Source organism: Eucalyptus grandis, chromosome 10 (genome assembly GCF_016545825.1).
Source record: "Eucalyptus grandis isolate ANBG69807.140 chromosome 10, ASM1654582v1, whole genome shotgun sequence".
NCBI classification, from domain to species: Eukaryota; Viridiplantae; Streptophyta; class Magnoliopsida; order Myrtales; family Myrtaceae; genus Eucalyptus; species Eucalyptus grandis.
This window is the reverse complement of record NC_052621.1, coordinates 15,740,341-15,760,624: the sequence shown is the minus strand read 5'-3', so window position 1 is coordinate 15,760,624 and position 20,284 is coordinate 15,740,341. Positions and strand designations below refer to the sequence as shown.

At 38.7% G+C, this 20,284-nt stretch overlaps 1 protein-coding gene and 1 long non-coding RNA gene across 6 annotated transcripts; both read right to left on the bottom strand.

Annotated features, from left to right (window-relative positions):
* Positions 1–2,443, bottom strand: LOC120289009. Its single transcript, XR_005546944.1, has 2 exons — positions 1,920–2,443; positions 1–1,833 (listed from the first exon to the last, which is right to left on the bottom strand). It is a non-coding gene; the product is annotated as an uncharacterized LOC120289009 (long non-coding RNA).
* A 2,040-nt stretch (positions 2,444–4,483) lies between these two features.
* Positions 4,484–11,728, bottom strand: LOC104422005 (KH domain-containing protein At4g18375). Of its 5 annotated transcripts, none has more exons than XR_001981892.2 (8): positions 11,399–11,728; positions 9,698–10,297; positions 8,791–9,219; positions 8,431–8,688; positions 8,043–8,309; positions 7,829–7,896; positions 5,017–5,396; positions 4,484–4,892 (listed from the first exon to the last, which is right to left on the bottom strand). XR_001981892.2 is itself a non-coding variant. In XM_010034205.3 (8 exons), exons 2-7 carry the CDS (start codon positions 10,271–10,273, stop codon positions 6,387–6,389), a joined length of 1,647 nt encoding a protein of 548 aa, XP_010032507.1. In that variant the 5' UTR covers positions 10,274–10,297; positions 11,399–11,727; the 3' UTR covers positions 5,802–6,275; positions 6,364–6,386. The 5 variants fall into 5 exon arrangements, 4 of the variants coding, with proteins under 4 accessions (XP_039159199.1, XP_018719701.1, XP_010032507.1 ...); XM_010034205.3 differs by lacking the exons at positions 4,484–4,892; positions 5,017–5,396 and adding exons at positions 5,802–6,275; positions 6,364–6,435 and having other exon boundaries at positions 11,399–11,727; XM_010034206.3 differs by lacking the exons at positions 4,484–4,892; positions 5,017–5,396 and adding exons at positions 5,802–6,223; positions 6,364–6,435 and having other exon boundaries at positions 11,399–11,727.
* Between the last annotated feature and the right edge of the window lie 8,556 nt (positions 11,729–20,284).

Sequence of the window (20,284 nt, the reverse complement as noted above, 5' to 3'; positions counted from 1 at the left end):
TTAGACACATCAAAAGTTCAAGAATTTGATTGAAAGAACAAAAATTTGGATCTTTTTACATCCTACTTAAGGGCTGATCCTAGCCGCGATTAAAAAATGTCAAAATAGATGACGTATTCAAAAATAAAAAGTCCAAGTCCAGATCCATATCCACCAGGAGTTGACTTTCGTTCTTGGAGACTATATCACGAATGGACGGAAATGGGTTTCTCACAAAGTACAAAAAAGATCTTGCAAACCTCTCTTTGAAGAAGAAAATTAAGGAGAGCGACAATGAATCGGAATCTGAGTGCTCTTCTGATTGGAGCCGTTGGCGCGGTAATCACCTTGTCCGCATATTCTCAGACGCTGGTCGCCTCCACTCAGTGCATCACCATCGGCTTCCTCATCCTTATGTTTGCTCTCCTTCTTAAAGAAGGTCTTATATCACTTTGATCTTCGCCATTTGGATGAACTAAGAATCATCCACGGCTTCTTCGGTTAATTTCGTGGTCTCTAGGTGCAACAGCAGCTCTTTTTTTCTTCTTTTCTCTCGTAAAATTTTGCTTATGTCATGATTGTTGTTGCCTCAGACTCAGCTGTTTCCTGTTTGTGTCTTTCCCTCGTTAATTTGTATGTGAGAATCAAAGGGTTTTTAGCTTTCATTGTACTTGTTGCACTCGACTGGTTTCGGATTTATGGGTAGTTCTTTGACTATGGTGTGAAGCTGGTGAGTGGTCCATACTCTTTCTTCTTCTTGAAATTTCAGGCTTTGATATAGGTGCGGAGATGGTGATATGCATTTACCCAAGCTGTAAGTGGACTCTGATTGGATGGATCAGATTGTGAGGCGCTAATGTTTCCTTTTAGTGTTAGCACTTTTAGATTTTTCTGTGCCCAATAGTGGCTTCAACTTTTTGACTAACTGGCGGAACCAACCAACCATTAATTGTGTTAACCGTGATTTGACTGTGTTCTTCCCGCAAGGAGATGTACAAGTTAATCTTCAGGCCAAATGGTATTTCGATTCCTTAGAAAAACAACATTAGGAATTTCTTATAGACACCGAATGATCGAATGCTAGAATTTACAAATGTAATAGCTCATTCCTCATGGGCAAATGGTAGAGTCCTGCAAAAAGAACTTCTGGAGGAGCATGAAATTTCAATGTTTAAGCAAACTGGCTGAACTCGGAATACTGTGGTGGTGCCGGATAACTTCCACCTTAATTAACCCTAGAGTTTTCTCTGTCCCTGAAAAAACCCACGCTATCCTTTTTTCTGTCTGTCTGCTGCGTGTTATAATGAGCAAAGCATCTACTACTGCAGTATTAAACTATTTATCTAGCATGAAGAATGAATCTTGTATTTGACATTATAAATTCAAAACAGATGTAGACACTCGATGTTCTTTGTCTTTCTTCAAAGAGCCCTGCCCCGATATTAACCGAATGTCAAATTTTCATGCCTGAAAACTCTATAAGGAACTGAAAAATATTAACTTTTCCCAAACAGGTTGTCCTTGTTGATCCAGAGAGTAGAGTTCCATAAGCGCAATTATGAGTTCCTCAAACCAGTAGGTTTTGAAGTTTAATTATGATGTCGCATTTCAGTAAATTCTTCATCACAAAATATTAGTAGCAAAGAAAATAGCAAGCTACTAGAACTGACACTGAATCGATGATTGGATGAAAAGAGAAGAAGGGGAGTTTTTCACAAACCTATTGATGCCACTGTCATTATTCGCTTCCTCATTCTCCGCAAAAGTGCGACATGCTCTTGGTCGTCGTCATCATCATGAGTCCAGCATGAGAAAAGGAGATGGCAATGTAGCCAGGGACGACTTGCCGGCAAACTATGATTAAGTCATATGATCAATAATAATTGTATTGGCTATCTCCAATGTTTTTGAAATGGCAAATCGTTATAATAAATCTTAACTCGAGCCATGTGCCGGCAAGTCATCCTTGGCTGCAATGCAAGAACTCATTCCCACATGCAAGACATGAGATGAATAAGTGCATCAAGCAAAATATGCAGATCCTTCACGAAGTTAACAGGGCCTTTTCTTGAACCCTATATTGCATGAACTAGGGATATTTCACGAATCCCAACAGACATAAACATTCCAGAGCCTGGTCCAATCAGACTGGAGGTAAAGCAGCAGAAATTCTTCCCACCGGAATTAATTCAACGACCCTTTTACATGAATAAGGTATGGATTTAAACAATCCATTTTGGAATGATCAGACAGTGCATGCCTATCTATTCACCGTGACTGGAAAACAAGCAGTTTTTGCCAGAAAAGAGAGACGGTAGAGGAGAAGAAGCAAAGAAAGAAGCCAATTGGACAGCAGAGACTTTTCTTGACAGAAGATGGACGAATCGGGTCTGAAGGAAAGACGGTGTCGAGGGAGTTTATATATATATATGCACACACACACACAAGGGTAAGAAGAGTATTTCTTCTTCTTCTTCTTTCATAGGGAAGTGAAACCTATGGCCTTTAATGATGCCTACATAATTCACACAGGAAATGGCAGGCTCTGGTTTTTTTTTTTTTTTTAAATGGCAGGCTCTGTTGACCTGTCCAATCTGTGTCCTTGTTTATCACTCAAACACTACACAGGACAGAAGAGTAGAGAAGCTCAAAGTTACTTGGGAGGATGGATTAGAGTTTGGATGTGACCATTGCATGGCCTCAAACACCGAAAGAGAATTCAAAAGGCCTTCAAGGATCAATCCCCATCAACCAAACTCTGTCTCATGAGCCTTTTAAGACCAATCAACGTTTCTGTCTGTTTTACCTTTACCACCTTTACCCTTTTCTATCCTCCGTACTTGTACCGAAGGATTTGCTTTTACCAGTCGGTGCTGTTCTTTTCTTTCCCTTGAAACGAAGTCACTTGTGTTAGGTGAGAAAAATTAACTAGATTCAACTTTTGCCAGAATCACTTTCTGCTTGCAGCGTTTACCTCGTGTACTTCGTTCGGATTGGAGAGACATGTGGGGCAGTGCAGCATGATATCATTTTCCTCACTGGTTCTGCATTTCGGACGGATTCATGATACTCATCCATATTCCTATCGTTATCATTGATATAGAAATAGATGAAAGATTTTCATCTATGGATCGAATGTTTCCATACTTTTAGAATTTATGAATACATAAAAACACATTAAAACAATGGAGGATCATCGATATGAACCAAATTGAAGAAGCAATGCAAATGCATATTATGATCATCATGTAAGTTATGGCAAATGACACTTACATTTGCATACCATCATGTACCAAAACAAAATGTTTGTGGAACCTCCCATTCTATTTGCTATGGATATAATGGCATTCTATACAAATGTCATTATCCCCGATGGTGCAACCAACTTTACAACCGTATAAGATAATAATGTCTCAAACTTGTCGATATTTGGGACCAATGACCAATATGTGAGGCAAATTGTAAGTTGCGAGAGTTGCTCTCGGTAGCAAAATTGGTTTTCTTAGAAGACCGAGCGTTTTTTACAACCGAGCGAAAGTTTAGCGGGCATGCAGTAAGGTGTAGCCAGGCTACTTTTCGGACTCGGGTTCTACCGAATGCAAATTAAATGTGCAAAGCGTTCTAATTTCCTTCCCCAGAGTAATTTTGGGGAGGTACGCGATCGACTTCCTTCACTTATTCTGCACTTGGACCTTCAAAGGTTGGCACAGGGAAGAAAACAAATACGCTTCCTGAGCATCGTCATGACTAACACTCGTCCTTTGCTATAATCGCATGCCCATTTTGTCGATATTGGCACCAGACCAAGACATTCATATCATGGACCATCGACATTACAATATCACACAACATTCTAAAAAATATGATTTCCAAATTCTTTTTATCATTTCTTCAATTTCGATTTAGTCGAGATTTTGCCGTCCGGACCTGTGGACAAAGATTTATTGACAATCAAACTTGCTATTGCTTGAACGTCCAGCGACCGGCATACGTTTAGCTGTATAGAGATAGTAGCGCTGTTTCGGGTTGATCCAAATAGCCGTTCAAATGGTTAGCGGATGTTCTTCAATGATCTTACAGACCCAAGAGTGTCTTCGAGATATTACGTTCCAGTTCTAAGTTAAAGAGAGTTCAAGCAAATATAGTATTGTATTTGCAATTATGCTAAGATTAATTCATCAAATTCCATCCCACAAACCATCGGGTTTTAACCAGAGACGGCCGAAGGCTAGGCAAGCAGCCTGACAATGCTATTTGGACATAGCACCTACAGCTGTTTTGTTAGGAAATAGGTTCGTTTCACTAGGTCAAACTTAACGGGATGTGATTTCCAGGAAACATATCCTCTGTTCCTTAATGTAAGATAGTATTACGAATACTCTTTTTCAATATTAGACAAACAATTCACCTCTTTTTCCAACGTGCAACACAGACTTATGTATTTAGTAATAAATACTTCAGTACTACACCAAGTACTGCAACAGTTTCACCACAATCCAAGCAATTCCACCTAACAATGCTCGAATTAAAGACCGGAGTAGTCCAAGTTGTGCTATCTAAATTCCTAGAGACAAGAGTAGAAGACTGTACGCTACACAATCTAAATTTAATTTTAGGTATCTCTATACAGAAATTCACCACTGACGCAAACATTACATACAGAATAGTAAATTGGCAAGCTAAGCTGCACCTCCAACAGAACACGCTCCTTTGTTTTCAATAGCAAAAACATTTCCTATCTCAATCTCCTTTCTTACCCCTAATGCTACCATAACCAACGTCTGTCAGCAAAAGACAGAACATAAGAAAATCTTCACTGTAAATACTAACCAGACCCCTGAACCCCAAACACACCCCCCACCCCAAAAACAACCAAAAAAAAAACTGACCGTACCTCGGGGATTTCACGAGACCTGCCAATGTAATACAAATGTCATGAGACAAAATGTTAGAAACAACCCCCAACCCAAATATACAATTTATCCATATAAACTGAAGAGATAAACCAACCCTTCTCCAATAACCGTAAGCCAATACCTGGACAAGTCTCTGACGTCTGAAGCACTGGGTAGATGAACAGTGCCTTATGGGCATTAGACATTTCATTCAATTGAAAACATCATCCACTACCCACTGGAGAGAGAGAAAGAGAGACTGATACTAAACATATCAGATGTCAATGAACTTATGTACCCCTATAAGAACCGAAAGCCTCAGTTTTCCAGAGGCATTAAACCCAAGACCCAGAAATTGCCATAAGCTTCCACCTGAGATGCTTCAATTCCAGAGTGTAAAAGGACTTCAAGATTATGAGATTTTAAATCTCAATATAATATCAGCTGAATGAACCCACCAGGACGCAAGTACCATAAGCAAATCTCATAAGCCTAAACCCTATCTCAGAATAGCCCTTTGCACTGATGTCACACATTGAAAACCATTTTGTTGGTCAGCATCAAGGAACTGGCAATTAGAAAAATATAATGCAAGGGCAGTCACAACTTGCAACCATTCTTTTATTCTCTACTTCTTTCTTCACAAAGGCAACCCCCACTTTCCAACCATGAAAGGGGAAAATACATAAAATATAAGCAAAATCAAAATGCTAACACAAAAAAACGCTCATGAGCAGTGACCAAAAGTTAAAGCTTTCCTATGAGATATTTTTAAACCATGGCAAAGTGAGGGTTGGGTTTATTGTTTCTGATTCACGTACTTCAAGATATCATTTTGGAATTGCAATATCAATATGGCCAAGATCCATAATACTCATTTTTGCCTGGATTTGTGGCTGTACTTTTTTGTGTGAGGGAAGCAAAGTGGAGGCTGTAAAAGCCATCAGCATTATACTAAGTCTGAAGTAGGACCATATAACGTGAAACTGCCATAATCTTCACAAGCTGAGAATTATCTGATAAAACTTAACACTCCACTCCATACAACTACCACAGGACTGAAGCAACTTGGACTAAGTTTTTGATTAACAAGAGGAGGAAAAAACATTGGAAAAAGACATGCTGCTCATAGTGGTTGTTGGAAGCACAAAGATCTTGGTCAATTCATTGTCACAGGCATGGCAAATTTCAGAGGGATTATGGTCTTCATATAAAGTAGGTCCTCATTAACATAAGCATCAAGGTAGGCCATCAATTTGACAAATCCTTGTTCATCAGGTCTTCTGGTTAAGGCAGGGGGCTTCATCAATAAAAAGCGGTAGGTTGACTTCAGGCTTCGTGTAAATCAGCTGTTTTGATGGGGCGGGAAAGGCAAGAACATCAGAACGACGCACAGGCAAACTGGAAAGGTTAGGATGGCAAATTGTCAAATAGATGTGACTAGCCTATCTCAAAGGAAAGTCCCTTCAGGTAAGGAAACGTGTTCTACCTGCAATTTTTCAGCATCAATTACTAGTAACCATAACTTTTCCGGCGGGAAACAGGGTTCTGCCCAGATACCCTGGAAATAGAAGCTAAAGATCAGGAGGAAGGTGCATAAACAGATCAGCAAGAAGTGTTCAGCAATTTGCATCCTACGACATGCACAGCAAACTATGGAGGCTAGTTCTATTAGACTTTACAGAAAAAAGAGCCCTATTGATCAAATACAGTGTGTTTGAACAGTGTTCACGTTTGATTATCATCCAAATTTTAGGCATGACAATTTCAGCAGACAATCCTAAACAGGTTAAAAAGTTCAAGCCTCAGACAGATCGCTCACACAATAAAAATCCAGCAAACAAAGGACAGAACAAACTGTGAAGGCATGAGAAAGCATAAGCTTTCATAAAAACAATCTCATTATTGATACCAATATTTTGAATTGGGAATATTGCAAATGTAAGATCATCAATTTCAACTACTCTTACTTCCAATATATGCACAGGCACAACAAAAAAATCAAAAGTCCATTGCCATATAAAGACTTTGAAAAAAATTGAATAACTAGTCATTGAATTGTTTTAATTGACAGTAACTTATAACACTGTGTTCAACAAGGAGGCAGTGGAAAGAAGAGAAAGGATTAAGGAGGAGTAACCTTTCTGGTTGTAGTAGAAGATTATTGTAGCACGATAAAGTGAAATAAAGAAAATTGAAAAAAAAATGAGTAAAGTGATCAAGTATTCTCAAAATCACTGCACTTTTGGGAGGATGAACTGGCATCGTAGAGAGATTGGACTGTATTGCGAGGAGAGGCCTTCTTCACTTAAAACTGGCTTTATACATCAGGAAGCACTCATCCAAATCCTTTCCTTTTCCATCCACTTAATCACACCAAACAATTCAAATCTTCCCCATCAATCTCTTTTCTTGTCTACAAATTTCCCCAATTAGATGTACAGTAAGAGTTTTTTTGTGTTTGTATGTAAGAGTGTCCACATGTTGGGGCATACATTAAGGTCATAAACCTGTTTACTTGAAACTAACAAGCGTCTCTCAACCTGTCTACACAAGGTATGATCAATAAAGGAAGTGAGAATTTATATAGAGCTAATCCAACCTCTGCTTGTTTAATGAGGAAATAGAGAGTGCATGCCCATGATATCATGAAACATTGAAGCAACTAGGTGAGTTTTAACCTTCTTGTAGTGATAAAATGAAGAACACTACATTATATGAGTTCTAATTCATGTTTGAATCAAGACAGCCCACAACCCAAACCAAGAAACCATGCCCAAGCGACAAAGAACTAAATCACGAGTGTTTCTGTTCGCCCCAGAAAAGCCCAGTTGAGAGTAAAGCCACATTTATCAAATTAAGTCTCTACAGATTCTGGCAATACCACGTTAGCAATACCAAGAACCCTTCTTAAAAACCTAGAAAGATCATGAAAGGAGAATAAGAAATCATACCCAGAAGAGCCAGCACGTCCAGAAGAATAGCCACCATATACACCATATACACTACCGCCGCCACCAACCTACAATTGAAATCAAAGGATTGCTCATAATTTTTATAAAAGTATGAGTGAACAGTTAACAAGTCTTAACCACTACAAATATGAGAAGTGCACAAGCGTTACAAAAACCCAGCAACTAAGCATCGAACTTTGAACAGATTTAATACCTGTGGACTACCATATCCTCCATAACTGTCAGCAACTCCTAGATCATTTGAACCACCATATCCACTAGAATAGGAGTGACCCCGTGGATGTCTTTTGTTCTCTCTGCTATCATAATTTAGACCATCCGAAGCATCGGCAGGCACAGGGAGGTATGGAAGAACAGGCACGAAAGTAGACAATGCACCTTCTCTGTCAAACACATTTGCTCTCAACCGTGTTGTTACTTGTACCAGAGCATCCTTTGCTATGTCAAGATCTCCAGAAATCTAATAAGCAAAACAACCATTTATAGGTCCAAGTTTATATAGTCACTAGATCAATCTGTTAATACTATAAGCAGGTAACTGCTCAAAAAACTGTAGGGCAGAAACTCCCTAACTCTATTACCTGCACCATCTCATCATCGTCAGCAGCAATCTTTGGAAGGTTTTCCTTTGACAATATGCGAATATTAGCTTTTGTGAGTCTCCTTATCTCTGTTATAATAGCCCCTCCTTTACCAATAAGACAGCCAATCCTTGAGGTTGGCACAAGCAGTCGGGTTGTAAATGAGAGGAGCCCCGAATCTCTCTCAATTTTCTCACTACACCTTGGTTGCAGACGCACTGCAGCTTCAATAGCAGGAGAGAATGCATCTTCGAAAATCTAAATCAACAAAGACAATTTAACTAATTGTTAGGTCTAATTAGTAACATCACCCATAAGATACAACAAACAATCTAAAAGATGCCAAGTGTAGAAGTTCACCTCTTTTGCTGAGATAGTAATCAAACAGTCATCTCCCTCAGTTGCCGAACTATCAACTTTGATAGCTGCCCCAGATTCCTGCCTTATCTGGTTGATTATGGTACCACCCTTGCCAATGACACCACCGATATTTCCAATCGGGCAAACCAAGCGAAGTGTGAATTCTTTTGGTGAAGCGTCATCCCTTGATGCTGAATATAAGGAGCGTGACCAATCACCAGTGTCACCTTTGTATCCTCCATAAGGACCAAGCAACGGTGCTACACCCACAATTGGGGCACCAGCAGTAGGAGCAATCAGTGAACCACCAGTAGAATACATGTTAGGAACAGCAGAAGTGAGCAAATGCTGAGATCTTGATGGGTTATCATGCAGGCGAGATGCAATCTGATGGAGAGCCTTTCTCACAACTGCAGCTTCCCCAGAAATCTAAAAACCAACACCAGAAAACTTAATGAGCTTCAATCAGCTAATGAAACAAGACATATCAATATAATCACAGCATCTGCTGCAAAGTAGCAGATGCAAAAGAAGAGAGCCAACAAATGTCTCTTGCTAAAGAAAACAGATTATAAGACGACAGGTTCTATGGCATATAAACAAAGTTGACTTTAGAAAAAATTGCATATTCCATGCCTTTAATGATGAGATTGACATCTAACTAAAATCATTCAGCAAGTAAATAATGTCATTAAAATCCTACATCCAAAAGGGGCGGCATCAAAAACTTTCTAACGCATCAAAGTACTGAACAATCCCTACAAGTGCTGTATGGGCCAAAAAAAATTTGAAGTTGACCTTGCTTTCATGAGCTAGTTACCATTATATCTAATTGCTTTACAAAGGCTAATTCAAAATGAGCACCAAGGACGCTATACAGAAGAACAGGAAGAGAAATTTTGTTTACCTGCACAAGCTCATCTGAATTTAATGCACATGAAGGTAAATGGTCGTCCTTAAGAATGCGAATCTGTGCACCAGTGTCACTGCGTATATTTTGCACTATCTGCCCCCCTTTTCCAATGACACATCCAATCTGATCAGATGGTACAAGAAGCCGGGCAGTAACTTGCTGCCCTTCAGAATCGTCATCACCATTCAACTCTTCAGCAACTACTCTCTCGTGAATCTTAAACAAAGCATGTTGAGCTGGGCACACATAATTATTGCTATCATCAAAAGCATTAGTCTCATCACTAGAGCTGTAAATGGTGACAATGCGCTCCTCACATCCAGGCACTGTCTCACCAATCCTAATCTTGGATTTAGTGTCTGCCCTTAGTTGCTTGACAATCTCCCCTCCTCTTCCAATAATACTTCCAATCTTTCTTCCTGGGCACAGATAACGATAGACAGTATCATCTGAGTTTATAACAAACTGGTCTCTATCATCACCACCATTTCTCCTTTTACTTCCTCCATTCTCAGCATAGTCAGACTGAGAATGAGCCCGCTTCCCATAGCTATTCCTCTGACCAGCCATTTTTGTTAGGGGACAAATAGATTCCTAAGTCAGCATGAATAAACAGAAGAACATTAGAAACAATTAAAAAAAAAAAAAAAAAAGCCAAAGATGTAAACATCTCACGTGAGGAGTTCAAATGTTTTCCCCCAAAAAAAATATTTGAGTGAACACTAAAGAAAACCATTATCCTTAAGGGAAAAAGTAACAAAAAGGAAATCTAGTGGCATGCTATAAAAGGGGTCATAGTAAAACACTTAAGTTTCCGTAGAAGAAAAGTAAAATGCATTCAACACATCATCCAATTAATAACACATACCTAATTAACTCAAGTTCAAGATCAGCAGACGCATGCAAGTATCATGCCGGTAAATCACTAACTTACAACTAATCCATGCAACATGGAAAAATCAGGTGTGATAATGAGTTGTGAGCTGGTAGATCAAAGGAAGGCTCCTAACCGCCTTACATCATAGCAGTATATTTCCAATGTCCGCCAATTCATAATTTAATATTAACCAGACAGAATTTTCTTCTTTTTACAGATATAAATGAGATACAGTTGTCGTTTCACAAAATAAAACAGAAGGACCGACTCAAATTACTAGAAATAACAATGACTCAACAGCAAAAAACCTTACATTATTTGAACACAATTTCTTCCTCGATCATTGTCCTATACAGGCAATACAGAGCTCAATTCACGCAAATTTACGAGTGCCAAGATCATCCAGTAGGAGTGAGATCATTTGCGGATCAAAATTCCAACTTACCACTAATCAAATGCAAGTTACAATATTAGAATAACTCTTGCCACCATCACCAAGATAATTGAAATGGAAAATTTGACCAAAACATATGCATATAAAGCGTCAATACATCAAATTAAAGTAGAGAATAAAAAATACATCAACTCTATATGAATAATGAAAGTATCACGAAAAGACATCGAATCTCCAAACTACAATCAGAAAATCAAAGACAGGCCTCTTTCTACCATCGATTTTGTCCGCAGCCAGGATCGAGCAACCATGTTATGCAATTGGAAATTAAGGGGGCGGGGGAAAGCTCCTTCTCATCACATTATCACAGTCCTACCGACAAAAATGAAAGAACTTTTCGATTCCGGAGAGGACTTTACGCTACCTGCGACCTCTGACGCGATAGCTGGGCCGCGAACAAGAGCCCGCCGGTTCCCGAGGGGACCGTTCCCGGAGAGACAAAATCGAGGCGAGATACGAAGAAGCGCGAGACGTTTTCACAGGCCCTCCATAGCTTTCCTCGCGCCGAGCGAAACGGGCTGGATCAGCAGCTACAGATCCGCCGAGGACGAGGGCTTCATCGAGCAAGAGATGGACAAAGCGTCGAGCTTGGCGAGGGTAGACCAGTCGCCTTCCCTAGATCTGTTTTAGGGTTTTGACGAGACCGGCTTTCGGGCAGTGAGACGAGACGAGACGAGACGAGACGAGACGCGATAGATACTCTCACGGGTAATGCTACCGTCATCGTGATTTTAAGGAAAATTTACGGACGAAAGGGTCGGAAAAAAAGTTATGGAAACTGGGTGAAATCATGGACTCGTAGGTCGCAAAAAGTTTATGAAATCTAAAGAATGGCTCCGATTTTTTAGACATTTTACTAACAATAGGATGGAGAAATTTACCATTAGCTTAATAAAATTTACAACCTTAACCAAAAATCGAGGGTGTGGATCCTCAGTGGTGTTTAAGGTTATACCTCACCACAATTAAAGAACTCAAAAAACTTTGTTGATTAAAGGTTATACCTCAACATAATTAAAGAACTCGAAAGCTTTGTTGGGGCCACTCTGCTTGTTAGGCAAATTTGTTGGGTGGTAGGACAATATATTTTATTTTAACTTACCGATATCCATACGTCTCAATCTCCAATTAGGAAGAATTATTTTTTCTCCCTCATTTTGAGAAAATACCCTGAATTTTACATTGTAGAGTTCAAACATAACAGTTTAAGAATTTACTAAGGTATATATACTAATAATATGATGAAGAAATTTACTATTGGCTTAGATAAATTAGTTTTTATACAATATTATGAATTATAAGACTCACATATCTTACAATGACAAAAGGGAAATTACGTTCTCCAAAGAAAAGTTACAAATAGATATTTTGCAAATAATCTATTTTCTAGTTAGGATGATTATGAATGCCAAAGAAAAGTTACGATCAATTGGGAAATCACTAAAGGTAGGGAAAAAGGGAAGGTGAAAGTTGCATTGCAAGTCCTAAATCTTTTAGTAGGTTGAATCAAGTTGTCAAGTTTTACAAAAAACTGTAATTAAGTCCTAAATATTTCAACGAATTTAATTAAGTCCTTAACCTTTATCAGAAAATGCAATTTAAGTCCCAAAATTATGTTGAAAAGTGAAATTGAAGGATGTTATAAGCAATTTTTCCATAACACATAAGCAGTACTAGATACCAACCATCGAAATGACTTGATTACAATTTATTAAGAAGATTTAGGACTTCACTCAACATATTGAAAGGTTTAGAAGTTGATTGTGTTTCAAACAAAATTTAATAATTTTTGCATAACTTTCCTGAAAAGTTTCAATATATAAGACAATTTACTTCATCACATAGTTCATGGGAAAGTCACGAACCTCATAGGAAAAGTCGTGTGAAAAAATTCAAAAGAGTTGACCTCACAATCTACGAGCAAATAGCGATATTAAGGACAATTCCGAACAGCTGATAAAAGATATGACCACTAAGGCAAGATATATCAATACTTAAAGAAAACTTACCACCGTCGAAGAAAGTTACCAAATAGAGGGAAAAAAAGTTAGAATCAATAAGGTAGTTTATTAAAAATAGGAAAGAAAATTTGACGAACCCCATGAGAAATTTATGTGTACCGTTACGACCAATAAGACCTCAAAATTTATGAGAATAAAAGTAAAATTACTGTCGTTATTTAGGAGAATTATGAACAGCAAAAGAAGCAATCGCTGGAGTATAAAAATTGTGAGAACATAACAAAAATTATCATCGTCGGAACAATGTTATCATGTAAAAAGAGAAATTACAATCAATGAGGTCATATGTTATAAATAATAGGAGAATTGACATTGAGGACCTCCATAGGGAAGCTACTTTGCAATATTTCTGGAAAAAAAAAATAACGTACATCAAAAGAAAGTTACGAACTTGAGTGCACAGAAGTTACGAGAATATAAGGAAATGACTATGGTCTAGTGAGAACAATGTGGAGTAAAAAGGAAGTTACTCTCATATTTTGTACTATTATTCAGGAAATGCTAAATTACGGTGATACTAAAAGCTTCCGTACTTGTTGCTTAGTGAATCACAGCATCTTTAGCTAATTAAAGGTCGAGACCATGTATTAATCGTTTAAAATCTATTTGAATTAAGAGATAAAATGTAAATGTTCCAGCACAACAAATGAAACGAGACATCTATTCTTGTCACACCCCGAACTCCGAGCGAGCGAACATCCCATGACAGTAGATTAAATTGCAACGTCTCTGGACACGTCATCGATCCATTTTTTCTCTTTCGAATAAACATATATGGAAGCAATTTATATAACCACCCAGTCAACCAGCAAACAACAGAGATAGTAAAACAAAATAGAAAATTTCCAAAAGCAGCACATTTGTTTATCCATTTGTTAACCCCAAGAAATTTGATATTCACAAGTCTATGTCAAAAGACAACTTCTTAATGATCAACAGACAAAAAGGGTCAGAAAGGGTCGAGGTTAACCTAAATTTCATTAACGACGAGGCCAACCAAAAGTGATGCTAGGTACACTCGTGTTTTGGTCCATTGGGACCCCAAACCGCACGCAACGGTTTTCCATACTATGGACTTGAAAATATTTAACAACAACGGGATGATATAAAATCTCAGCGAGTTAATAGCCTAAGCCTCGACTAGGCCGCGAAATCGTCTTGGAGGCAAACTAAACACGAGCAATACAAAATTACTTTGCCTTGGCACACCCCTGCATATTAGTACATCTCACATTTTAATAATAGTGCAACACGCATAAATAATAATCAAAACATATTTAAAATATTCCAAGCGCATTATCAACACATGTGTTCCAATTATTACAACTTCTCAGGCCATGGTCAGTATAAGAGTTGGTAGTCTTCCGGCATGACAGGTATTGTCCCGTCCCATAGGGTACGGTATCGTCTAGAATCCTTGCTTAGACGGCATTCCATAAATAAGCATCGATTCGGCCTCAACCACGACTCGATATTTGGACCCTCGCCAAGTATCCGATAAAAATCGGGTGTTGCCCCCAAACTCCCATTGGGTGACGAGTTCGATTAAATGATCACTTAAATATACCAACAATCAAGCCAATTCTTACTATCATTAATTAGCCTGTAACAAAAGAATTCGTTTTCAAATAATCAATTTTGGCAAATTTTTTCACACTTAAAAATTTCAGTAAAATATTCGTATGTAGTTATGTATTTGAAATCAACCGGTCAAATTTTGCATACTTTCATTTTAAAACACCATTGTTTTATTTAGCATGTAAAATTTGGCATCCAAACCCGACACCTCAAAATTCTCTATTTTCTTGCCCATAAAACTTTTTTTTTTGGGAATAAATAAATAAAATCTATAATTGAGCAATCAATAACATAGCATCGCAAGCTCAAATGATCAAAATTAGACACAATCTCAACTAGAAAAAAGAGCATGAAATTCTACTTAACGATTAATCCGTCATTAATTACCCTAATCACAATTAATTAAGTTAATCACAATTAATTAGGCTAAGGTGACTAATTATGCTAATTACAATTTGTTAGGATAAACTCAATTAGTTAACCTAACTATAATAAATAAAAAATTAATTGACATTAATTAAAATAATTATGATTAATTAAACAATTGACAATTAATAAAATAAATCATGATTAATTAAACTAAATTAGATTAATTAATCTAATCATACTTAAATTTAATCTAAACCGTCTTTAATTGTAATTAAGGCTAAATTAAAATTAACTAATACTAGCTGTCATTAACCTTAAACTAACCTACCCCTAAATGTAATTAACTACTTAATCAAAGATTAGGAGTTAACTCATGAGTTCCACGGTGATGGTGGCACAGTGGCATCGAGAATGTGATGCTTGTGGCTCGAACAGAAACTCGACGGCGACAGTGGCGACTCCTCAAGCTCCCGGCTTGCTTACTTGAGGGTTCGATCAAGGTGAGCTTTATATCTTTCTATTGAGCCATCAAATTTATGCTTTATTTTAATAATTCACTTGTTTCTAATAGCTTTACATCATTTTGGATGATCAATTAGTTCCCAAACATGATTTGATTTTATTAACTTCATTTTCTCTTCCATAGCACGTATCTATTTTTCCTTATTAGAGCAATTTAGAGCTTCATTTGCATTTCTTTGCTCATCTTAATCTTATGGAGCAACTATGAAAGTTTTCCTTTCAATGTCAAAACATTGATGGCAAATACTTTTGCAACTTGTTTTTTTTTTTTTTTTTTTTGGTAAAAGTAAGATTATAATGAGCTAAGGACAAATGTACAAAAATCAGCGCCAAAAACTTACACTCTAAAAGCAAGGAGCAAAAAGAGTGAAAAGGAGCCGATGTAAGAAGCTAGAGGCAAAACACGAAAGCAACAAAGCTAACAACAGCCCAAAGAAGGCAAAGGAAACATGACAACTACAATTAGCCCGGCAACCTCGACCTACATCTAAAAGAAGGGATGAAGAACATAGAGCCGAAGTAGTGGGAACAAAAGATTAGATAGCAGTAAGCATGGGCGATCCTAGGAATATGAAGGACGGCCAATGAAAATCAAGGGGTCAAAACCCCACCCTCTTTGGAGCCTCATGTTCCTTGAGGAGTCAAGGACATTTGAGAAAGTTAGCGCTTTATCCTTTACAACCTTGATAAGGTGATTTTTTATTGCAGAAACCACAAAGGCTTCCCCCCTGAAGATGATGTTATTCATCTTCTTCCAAATAAGGTGACATAGAGTGCCAAATGAGAATCGAGCAATTGAATGGTAGAATTCTTTACCTTTTAAAAATTTCAAGGCCCAAGAGAGGTTGTCATTCCAAGATCTATTGCACCAAGGAAGATTACACCTGGCTACCCAAAAATAAACAAGTGTTGCCGATGTAGGATAATCGAAGAATATATGGTCAATAGAGTCTAGCACAACCTCGCAGAAAGCGCAGACTTCATAATCAATCCTTCCATAGGAGAGGAGAAGCATTTGCGTAGGAAGGCGATTCTTAGAGATTAATCAAAGGTTGAATTGAAATCTAGGGGCGAGAGCATTGTCCCAAACAAGAGTCGCCCAAGGAACACGGTCCTTCTTGGCCCTAATTATATTCCAAGCCAAGGCCACCGAGAAGGAATTGGAGGAGTCATCATGCCAGGAAAACCGGTCATGGGACAAGGAGATGGTCGGGAGGTTGAGCCCCCAATTTTCCAAAAGAGATCTAAGCGCACGGCCCCACGGAGAGAAGAGATCCGCTACCACTGCAAAGCTAGGAAGATCCAGACTATCCATGAATGAAGTCGGGACGAAAGAGTCCAATGGGCCACGAAGAAGCTAGTAATCATGCCATAAGGAAATTGAGAGTCCATTTCTAATTTCCCAAAGGAAGGAAAGACGGAAGTCTCTTCTAAGTTGCAAGATTTTCTTCCAAGCCCATGAGCAAATAGTGGGACGGGAAGAAATCCAGAAGTTTACCTTCTTTAAGAAGTTTGTATGGATCCAATGACACCACAAGGATTCTTTATCCGTGAAGAGAATCCAAATATAATTAAGCATAGCTGCCCTATTGCAATCCTTCAGCTTACGAAGGCCTAACCCGCCTTCTTCCTTTGGGAAACAAATGTCATCCCAAGAGACCTTAGCACCACCACGCCCAAGAGAAGAGCCCTTCCAAAGAAATTGTCTCAAAATGCGCTTAATGCCTTCCAAAATCGAGGCAGGCAAGGTAAAAACGCTGGCCCAGAAGGCTTGAATAGAATATAAGATTGACCTTATGAGTTGAAAGTCTTCTAGCAAAAGACAAAAACCAATGCGCCCAAGACTGGACCTTTGCCGTGATACAGTCTATCAGAGCAACACAATCCACTTTGCCAAGCTTAGAAGATATCATAGGAATGCCTAAGTACCTGACCGAAAGCTTTCCTTCATTAAAGCCAAAAGCCAGCAAGAAATTGCTATGGAGGGACGAAGATCCATTGGAAAGAAAATTTTCACTTTTGTTTTTGTTTGGTAATAGCCCACTCTAAGAGGATAATATATCCAATCCTCTCTTAAGTAAAGCCACCGAGGCCCAATCACCCTAGCAAAAAAGAAAGACGTCATCAGCAAAGAAAAGGTGAGAAAGTTTAATTGCTTTGCACCTAAAAAAAAAATTGAAATCCTTAGCCGAAGTTCGATCAGTAAGAATCCCTAAGAACACTTCCATCACCAGAGTAAAAAGGTAGGGAGACATTGGGTCCCCTTGCCACATGCCATGTCCACCCGAAAAGAAACCAATGAGGAAAACCAAAGGCCAGCAGAGTAAGCTCGAGGAAATCCCAATGTACAGTGTCATAGGCCTTTTGAAAGTCTACCTTAATAGCACACTTGGGTAAGTAAGGGTCATGATGGAAGCTAGCAAACAGTTCTTGGGCCATAAGAATATTGTCTCTAATTTTTCTACCATTGACAAAAGCGTTTTGAAATGGATCTATCAAGTCTTTTAGTACTCCAGCCAAACGATTACCTAAAATCTTTGTGATGACCTCGTAAATGGTATTACAACATGCTATGTGCCTATAATTGAAACAGCCGAAGCGTTAGGGACTTTAGGCACCAAGGTGAGGATTGTTTATTTACTTCGCTTAGAAGCCGACCCGAGGAGAATAATTCTCTGACCGCTTCCAACACCAACGAACCCATAGTGTCCCAATTACTCTTAAAAAACTCAAAACTGAAGCCATCTGAACCTGGGGCTTCGCTCCTGGCGAGAGAGAAGAATAAACTTAATTTCAGAATCAGAGACCAGCCTATAAAGGGAACAAACTCGATCATCCATAAGAGGATGCCGAACAAACTATTTTAGCTCTTGCAATGAAGGCTTAAAGAGTGCTGTATGAGGTGAGAGGAGATCAGAAAAGAAGGAAACGAAGACTTGTGGCACCAAGTCAGGGTCTGTGATCATAGAGCTCGAAGGGTCCTCAACCGAGAGGATCCTGTTTTTGAGTTGTCTCCTTTTAACTGAATGATGAAAGAATTTAGAGTTTCGATCACCTTCCTTGAGCCATCTAACTCTAGATTTTTGTTTAAAGAAAGATTCTTCTTGACCACGAAGGTCTACAAAAGTCCGTCGCTGCTCCTTCTCAAGCTTAACAAGAGTAATATTCATAGGATCGAGTTGAATACCAACCTGGGCGGAGCATAAGGCGTCCCTAGCTTCCGTTGTCCTCTGAGAGATATTAGAAAAGGCCTCACCGTTAAGGAGCTTGAGCCGACTCTTCAAAGCCTTGAGCTTTGAAACCAGTTTAAACATAGGTACCCCTCTCACTGGGCTATCCCAAGCCTGACGAACTATGGAGGGGAAGTCCGGATGATGAGACTAAAAGTCAAAATATTTGAAAGGATTTTTTTTTTATAAACCGGGTTTAGTACTCTCATAATCATAGGGGTGTGATTTGAGATACCAGGGTTTAAGAACGAAGCTTCCGAGATGGAGAAATCCAATTTCCACCTCGTATTAACCAAGACCTGATCAATTTTCCTCATTTTTCTTTTATCACCAACCAAGGTGGACCAAGTAAAACGAAGACCTACATATCTTAGATCCTCCAATTTAGTCTGAGCTAAGCACTAGTTAAATTCATCAAAATTAGGGATCCAAGCATTTGAACTCCCAACTCGATCCGAGGATCCTTGATGGCGTTGAAATCCCTCGCCATGATCCAGGCAGAATCCTGCAAGAGTGCATTTACACGGAGGAGGTCCTCCCACAAAGGCCGGTGTTGGATGTAAGTGTGTTCATCATAGATAACAGAAACATAACACACCAAACCAGAATGGTTGAATTTGATGCGACCATGCACAGCTTGATCATTTATAGACAAAATTTCGAAGCTTATAAACTCAGGGTCCCAACTAACCCAAATTCTACCCCGAGAGGAAAAGTCATAGTTCGCAACCCACTTCCAATTTTTAAACAAAAGAGAGGATATAGAAACAAAAAGATTCTTCGGAACTTTAGTCTCAATAAGGCCAATCAAAGAAAGGTTATTAAAGGTAATAAGTCTCTTGACTTCAGCCTTTTTGACAGGGTTGAGCATGCCTCTAATATTCCAAAACCCAAAATGCATATTTACAAAGAGGAAGAAGGAGGTTACCTCTTCTTGGTTGCCCTGCGCCGGTTTAGGGCTGAGGCAGGCAATACTAAAGGAGGGGGGTCAGGAAGCAACTTAACCAACTTATCCTGTAATAAGGCACAATAGAGCTAGGAGGATTAACCGTAACCACCGCCTGGGAAGAACGAACGTCATCTTTTTTTTTTTTTTTTTTTTTTTTTTTTTTTTTGTGAAATGTAAGAAATATATTGATAACTTTGGACAAACAAGAAACGGCGCCAACTTACACTCTGATTGTGCAACAGGAAGAGTGGAAGGGAGTCGAAGGGAAAACAAAAGAAAGAAGAAAAACGCCCACAACCCGGGCCGAGGCAAAACCAAACCTAGCAAACCTCTACTACACACTTAAAAGCGAGACGAGAGAACTAGGATGGTACAAAGACAAGCACCAACAGCAACAAGCAAAGCTACCGAGAAAAGACCAAGGGGTCGAAGCCCCAATTCCTTTGAAGTCTTCTATTTCTTGGGGTAGGAGGCACATTCTTGAAGGAGAGAACTCTGTCCTTGACAACTTTGATCAAATGATTTTTGAGAGCCGACACGGAAACAGTTTCACCGCGAAAGATGATACAATTTCTCTTCTT

Coding starts and splice junctions, on each gene's coding strand:
- LOC104422005 (XM_039303265.1), bottom strand. CDS start 10,273: ATGGCTGGTCAGAGGAATAGCTATGGGAAGCGGGCTCATTCTCAGTCT. Junction 8,689..8,790: donor TTACTATCTCAGCAAAAGAG/GTGAACTTCTAC, acceptor TTGTTGATTTAG/ATTTTCGAAGATGCATTCTC. Junction 5,397..7,828: donor GGACGTGCTGGCTCTTCTGG/GTATGATTTCTT, acceptor GTGTGACATCAG/TGCAAAGGGCTATTCTGAGA.